The sequence below is a fragment of the Pongo abelii genome, chromosome 19 (assembly GCF_028885655.2).
Source record: "Pongo abelii isolate AG06213 chromosome 19, NHGRI_mPonAbe1-v2.0_pri, whole genome shotgun sequence".
Classification (NCBI taxonomy): domain Eukaryota; kingdom Metazoa; phylum Chordata; class Mammalia; order Primates; family Hominidae; genus Pongo; species Pongo abelii.
Genome location: NC_072004.2, coordinates 97,229,640 through 97,236,257, shown reverse-complemented (window position 1 = coordinate 97,236,257; position 6,618 = coordinate 97,229,640). Strand labels below are relative to the sequence as shown.

The following is a 6,618-nucleotide window of genomic DNA, read 5'->3' as shown; positions in this document are numbered from 1 at the left end:
GCGTGGCACGAGGACTGGCGTAGGCCGGACCTCTGCGTGGCACGAGGACTGGCGTAGGCCGGACCTCTCTGTGTGGCACGAGGACTGGCGTAGGCCGGACCTCTGCGTCGCATGAGGACTGGCGTAGGCCGGACCCCTCTGTGTGGCATGAGGACTGGCGTAGGCCGGACCTCTCTGTGTGGCACGAGGACTGGCGTAGGCCGGACCTCTGCGTGGCATGAGGACTGGCATAGGCTGGACCCCTCTGTGTGGCGCACCGCGGGTCCTGTGCAGAGGTTGGGCAACCTGCACTGCTCTGTCGCCTGGACCTGCGGCAATGTTCAGGCCCATTTCTTCCCCTTCAATCTGCTATGTGGCCTGCAAATTGCCCGAGGGGGCTGGAGCTGAGATGAAGCGGAGGCCAGGAGGCTCAGAGGAAGTGCGGGCCGATGAGTCAGGTGCCGGTGTCCTCATGGCCTCCAGGGAGAAGACACCTTCGGGTGAATCCAGTGCTGATGGGGTCGGTCAGGGGACTGTGATGCCTCATGCCCCCTTAGCCACTGTGCCCCTGACATCTCTGCTGGTGAATGGTGACCCTCTGGTGGCCAAAGCGTCCAGGGGGACTGCCCGCCAGAACCAGGATGGGAAGGTGGCCAGGGCCTGCTCAGATGGGCACAGGCTGGCTGCCTTCAGGATCCTCTGGGGTTCCAGTGCCAACTCTGTGTGAACTGGGACAGCAGGGGGACCCTTCAACAGCCCGCACTGGCGCTGACCACCCACTGCTGTTCCATCCCCCACTGCTTCGGCCCCGGCATTTCCAGCCCTGCTTTCCAAGACATGCACGGTGACCACTTGAGCTCTTTATTGTTGGAGGACATTTCCACGCACAGGGGACGTGCCGACATATGTGGGGACACTGGCGTGCAGTTCACGGCACAGCCCCCACTCCCATCCTGAACTCCTCTGCTCGCCCCTACACCAGGGACAGGGCAAGTGCAGGGAGAGGAGGACCCATCTCGAAGACAGCCACACTGGGGGTGGGGGGTAGGTGGGGGCTGCTGTTGGCTCCCCCGCCCCCAGCCTCAGCTGGGCATCCAGTTCTGGGTTGTCCAGCGATGCCCTCTCAGTGCCAGAGTCCAGCCCTAGCTGGGGTCCCAGCAGGGTTCAGAAGGGACTCTCAGCCAATCTAGGGAGGCCACCAGCCAAGGGGGTCTCCGCAGATGAATCCTGGCTGCCACCAGCCCTCCCAAACTGCAGCTCCTTGCTGGGAAGGCTGCGGCCGGGCGAAGATGAGGCCTTGTGGTTGCTGGTGTTCCGCTCCTCCTGCAGCACTTTGCCCAGGCGCCAGCGGTGCCAACGCCGCCGCAGCTCCGACTGCACCTGGGGTGGGGGGCGGGGCAGGCCAGTCCTAGGGCCTGCCTGTTCTCTCCACCCCACTGGAACCTGCTGTGGGCCTCGTCGGAGATGCCCAGTCTCTGTTCTGAGGGGTGCAGAGCGACACAAGCTCCCTGCTGGGCACAGCTATGCCACCCAGCATCGCCACGGAAAGCACAGTCTGCAGACACCTGGGGACCCCCACTGTGGACACCCTAGCGATGGGGCTGAGGCCAACCTGTCTTGGGGGCCTGACACCCAGCGCCATGGCAACTGCACCCAATAAGAGCAGGTGGAGGGAAAGGCTTGGGCCCCATGTGTTCCAACCCCTGGGCAGGGGTGGGGCTGGCATCCCTGTGCCTCTCTCTGCCCCTGGACCCCGACGGCCAGTGCTGATGGTCTCAGACACCCCCACTCCCACCTACCTCCTTGTTGAGGAAGCAGTAGAGGACAGCCACCAGCAGGCCCTGGAGAGACAGGGTGGTCAAGGGTGGTACACTGCGCCCTGGGCGGGGGAGCCGACAGGCGGGCGGGCACCTGGAAGGAGCTGAGGAAGAGGTCGAAGAAGAGCTTGGCGGAGCGCAGGGTGCCCTGGGCATGCTCGTCCGTCACGAAGGCGAAGACCACTTCATGGACACCCAGCAGAGGGATGAGGGTCAGCGTGGACTTGGCCAGCCTGCAGAGGCAGAGCCTGAGTCACCCACCGCCCCCACCCTCGGCCCGCACCATCCATGTGGAGCTTGGAGTCCCCACCCCTGCTGCCCTCTGGCCCTGAGGGTCTCCAGGTCTTGAGACGCCAGCTGCCGCGGCACCCACCGGAACTTGTAGTCTGTGTGGTGCATCTGCCGCGCCCGCAGCTTGGCCACGAGCAGGTGAACGATGCGGACGAAGATGAAGAAGTTGATCTGCGTGAGAACGGTGCAAGTCAGGGGCATCCCGAGCCCCAGGGGACAGCTCTGTGCCCTTGGAAGGCCCCACCTGACCCTCCTGCAGGTGGGCCTGGCAGCAAGATAGGCCCTGGGCCACATAGCCCTGGGGCTGGTGGGCACACGGCCAGGGAGGAGCAGCCTGGCTCAGTGCCCAGGGTGCTGGCCAGTGTCCTGGTGTCCTGTCTGGATGCCAGCTCCCTCCCAGCCCTCTCAGACAGGATGCTGCTGTCTCCTGGGGCAGCCTCAGGACGCCAAGGGAGGAGGGGCCTGGGGTGCACTCCTCGCTCTTCATTTCCTCACCAGGATGGCCAGGAAGACGGGGAACCGCGGGATCCACCAGAAGCCCATGTTGTCATTGCTGGTCCAGCACCTGCGAGGCCAGGCCACTCACATACTGGGGCACAGCCCCCAGCCCCTCAGCCCCTCAGCGCCCCCGTCCCGATTTTGCCAGGATCTAATTCGGGTCTCAGGAAAGGAAGGGAGAAGGTCACGACTGACCCCTTCCCCAGGCACCAGGCTCATCCCCGGCCCCTCCCTGCCTCAGGCCAGAGCCCCGCACCCCAGCCCCCCAGTCCCTCCCCCAGACTGTCTAGCCGCTCATACTCACTGGACGTTCTCAAACAGACACTTGACCACCGCCCAGGGGACGACGAACAGCATGGGGGCACCTGTAGGGGGCAGCAGCTGTGGTCCCAAAGGCTTGGCCAGCCTGCCTTAACCCCCTCTCATGCCAGCCCACTCACCCCAGCCGATGCCCAAGTAGAGGCTGAAGAAGCTCCTCTCAGGGAGGGTGGCCAGGCCCAGCAGGTTGTGCAGGTACAGGCCCTCCACCAGCAGCCAGCAGTAGTTGGCCACGATGCCATATTGCATGAACACCGCGGCCACACGGCAGCCAGCCACCGCCTGGCACAGGTGCAGTGTGAGCGCAGCTACGTGGCCACCTGCCTGGCTGCCCACCCCCCCACCGCCTGCCTGGGGCCGCCGAGGGGGGCTCACTCCATCACTGAGCCAGATGCTGACACTGAGGTCATCGCCAATCTTCTGGCTGTAGCGGGTCCTGAGCAGCCCATCAATGACCAGCACGGAGCTGGCTTTCAGCACGAAGGACGCAAACAGGTTCGCGTGGATGGCGTTGCGGGTGCAGTGCAGCTTGCTGTGCGGACAGCCAGTCAGCGCCCGCCCTCCTCCCTGCCCTCTGCGGCCCCCCCGGGCGCTGGCGGAATCCTACCTGAGGCCCCCCAGGATGGCCAAGGCGAGGAGCAGAGCCCCCAGGGACAGGCTGTAGCCCACCGTGTACATCACCTGGAAGCTGCTGTACATCTTGGCCACCTCCTTCTGTGAGTTAAAGTGGCCTGTGAGGGCCAGGCGGGGGCCCCCATGCCCGTTCCCATCCAGCCCACCGCGCCTGCCTGCCGCCCGCTGACCTGGACCTCAATCTCCTCGCCATCCATCTGGCACTGGGAGGCGTCACGCCAAGGCTGCCCCCGGGGTCCGCGCACCCACTGACCGTCGGGCCCGCATCTCTTGAACACGAAGCGGTGTTGCACTGGGGGTGTGGGGGGGAGGCTGAGGTCAGCCCCACCCCGGGCCCGCCCCTCCCACAGTTCCTGCCCTTTATGGGTACCTTTGTGGTGCCAAGGCAGGTACCAGGGGCAGGAGATGTTGGCCGTGGTATTGGCGGGGGTGTCTGGCCAGCAGGAATACTTGTCGAAGGTTCTGTTGCACACCAGCTCTGCAGGGCAGGGCAGGACAAGGCAGGGCAGGGCAGGGCAGGACAAGGCAGGGCAGGGCAGGGCAGGGCAGGGCAGGGCAGGGCAGGGCAGGGCAGGACAAGGCAGGGCAGGGCAGGGCAGGGCAGGGCAGGGCAGGGCAGGGTGGGAGAAGGGGTTCCCTCAGCAGGCCTCTCTCCTCTCTCTGGAAGCCTGAGCTCGGCCGTCACCTCTCCCAGGACATGGCCTGGGCTGCTCCCTCCCCCACTTGACCTCTACCTCCCCCATCTCACCTCCACCTTCCTCACCCGACCATCCACCTTCCCTGGGCCAGCCTCCGCTAGCATGCCCAGCCCAGCCTCCGCTAGCACGCCCAGCCCAGCCCTGAATTCCAGCTCTGCAGGACACCGTCCCTTGGAGACGCCCCATCTCAAATGTGCCCCAGACCCACACTGGGGTCCCCCATTCTCCGTGACCTTCTCGCAGCAGCTCCCTCTCTGGGGGCTGTACCCCAATGCCATTTTCATGCTTCCCAGGTGCACTGCCAAACCTGTGGCTGCCACACCCGCTCCCCTCTGCCCGGTGGAGGCTGCCTCCCTCGTCTGAACCAAGGCACCGCCTCCCGGGTAAGTCCTCCAGCCCTAGCCTCTCCCTGCACCCCAAGTGTCCAGGCCATGATATACACTCTCCACCTGAGCCCTCCCAGGCCCCTGGGTCCCGCCTTCCATGCCCTGGCACTGTCTACCCACTGAAAACTCCATGGGGCTGTAGGTGGTTTTACCCGTCTGGGCCGGGGGCAGCAGCAGCAGCCGGTTCTGGGGCAATCCACCGTTCTGTTACTTCCTGGCTCTGCGGCCTGGGGCAAGTCCCCAGCTGTGTGGCTCAGTTACCTCGTTACCTCACCTGCCCATGGGGGTGGGGGCCTGAGGAGTGACAGGGCCCCTTGGCGAGGTCCTCAAGGGCTGCATAAGTACCCAGGAACCTTCCCATGAGGAGAACTCAGGAAGTGCTGAGGCCAGGCACAGGCTGAAAGGCTCTGGGTGGGGGCTCACCCGTGGGAGGGGGCAGCAGGCTCAGGTTGTGGTGACACTGGTCGCCGTAGAGCTTCCACTTCTCAAACAGGAAGTCCATCACCTGAGCAGAGGGGGCCTGTGGCTGGGGGACACATGCACAAGCAACCAGACAGACAGGCAGGCAGATGGACAGGCAGACAGACAGGCAGACAGGCAGATGGACAGACAGACGGACAGACGGACAGACAGATAGGCAGACAGACAGGCAGACGGACAGGCAGGCAGACAGGCAGACGGACAGGCAGGCAGACGGACAGGCAGACGGACAGACGAACAGACAGGCAGACGGACAGGCAGACAGACAGGCAGACAGGCAGATGGACAGACGGACAGACAGGCAGACGGACAGGCAGACAGGCAGACGGACAGGCAGATGGACAGACGGACAGACAGGCAGACAGACAGGCAGATGGACAGACGGACAGACAGGCAGACAGACAGGCAGACGGACAGGCAGACGGACAGGCAGGCAGACGGACAGATGGATAGATGGACAGACAGATGAGCAGACAGGCAGATAGGCAGACGGACAGACAGACGGACAGACAGGCAGGCAGGCAGACAGACAGGCAGACGGACAGGCAGGCAGATGGACAGGCAGATGGACAGATGGACAGACAGATGGGCAGATAGATGGACAGGCAGACGGACAGGCAGGCAGACAGGCAGATGGACAGGCAGACAGACAGGCAGACGGACAGGCAGGCAGACAGGCAGACGGACAGGCAGACAGGCAGACAGGGGGACAGGCAGACAGACAGACAGGCAGGCAGACACGCAGGCAGACAGGCAGGCAGGCAGACAGAGCCATCAGTGTGCAGTCCTCACAGGAGGACCCCTGGGTGTTGAGGGTGCTGTGAGTCCTCACCTGGCAGGCCAGCAGCAGCAGCAGCAACAGCAGCAGGGGTCGGCGTGGCTGGCAGGGGGGCATGCCTCTGGGCAGCTAGCTGCCTTCCGCATCTGACAGGGGCTGCACAGCTGGGGCAATGCAGTCCTGGTGGGTGTGCACGCTCCTCCGAGGGCAGCTGAGTGGCAGAGCAGCAGAGCCTGGGGAGTCCTGGCCAGTGGGGTGTCCTCCCCTGAAGCTGCCCCTCTGAACCTCAGAGTCCTAGGGATAAAGAGGGAGCTGGGGGCCGGGTGCGGTGGCTCACGCCTGTAATCCCAGAACTTTGGGAGGCCGAGGTGGGCGGATCACGAGGTCAGGAGATCGAGACCATCCTGGTTAACACGGTGAAACCCCGTCTCTACTAAAAATACAAAAAATTAGCCGGGCGTGGTGGCGGGCGCCTGTAGTCCCAGCTACTCGGGAGCCTGAGGCAGGAGAATGGCGTGAACCCAGGAGGCAGAGCTTGCAGTGAGCCGAGATCAAGCCATTGCACTCCAGCCTGGGCGACAGAGCGAGACTCCGTCTCAAAAAAAAAAAAAAAAAAAAGAGGGCGATAGGAGGGAGGCGACCCCAGGAGGAGTCACTCTTGCCACCCAGGGCTGGCTGGCTGGCAGCTCTGAGGGTCGCAGAGCCCCTCGTCTCAGTGCTGGTGGCAGCCACCTTCCTGC

At 64.4% G+C, this 6,618-nt stretch overlaps 1 protein-coding gene across 1 annotated transcript; it reads right to left on the bottom strand.

Moving 5' to 3' along the window:
- Nucleotides 1–832: 832 nt before the first annotated feature.
- Nucleotides 833–6,148, bottom strand: GCGR (glucagon receptor). The gene is made up of 12 exons (XM_054537407.1): nucleotides 5,933–6,148; nucleotides 5,044–5,146; nucleotides 3,907–4,014; nucleotides 3,707–3,828; nucleotides 3,511–3,617; nucleotides 3,026–3,435; nucleotides 2,890–2,950; nucleotides 2,583–2,652; nucleotides 2,170–2,258; nucleotides 1,891–2,029; nucleotides 1,779–1,820; nucleotides 833–1,359 (listed from the first exon to the last, which is right to left on the bottom strand). The coding sequence occupies exons 1-12, from the start codon at nucleotides 5,993–5,995 to the stop codon at nucleotides 1,144–1,146; spliced, it is 1,530 nt and encodes a 509-aa protein (XP_054393382.1). The 5' UTR covers nucleotides 5,996–6,148; the 3' UTR covers nucleotides 833–1,143.
- Between the last annotated feature and the right edge of the window lie 470 nt (nucleotides 6,149–6,618).

What these genes read in the sequence shown, in the direction of transcription:
- GCGR (XM_054537407.1), bottom strand. Translation starts at nt 5,995, where the DNA reads ATGCCCCCCTGCCAGCCACGCCGACCCCTGCTGCTGTTGCTGCTGCTG. An exon ending in CCGTCTTCCTGGCCATCCTG is followed by an intron (nt 2,259 to 2,582) that starts GTGAGGAAATGA and finishes GTTCTCACGCAG; the next exon opens with ATCAACTTCTTCATCTTCGT. An exon ending in ACTGCTTCCTCAACAAGGAG is followed by an intron (nt 1,360 to 1,778) that starts GTAGGTGGGAGT and finishes CCCCCACCCCAG; the next exon opens with GTGCAGTCGGAGCTGCGGCG.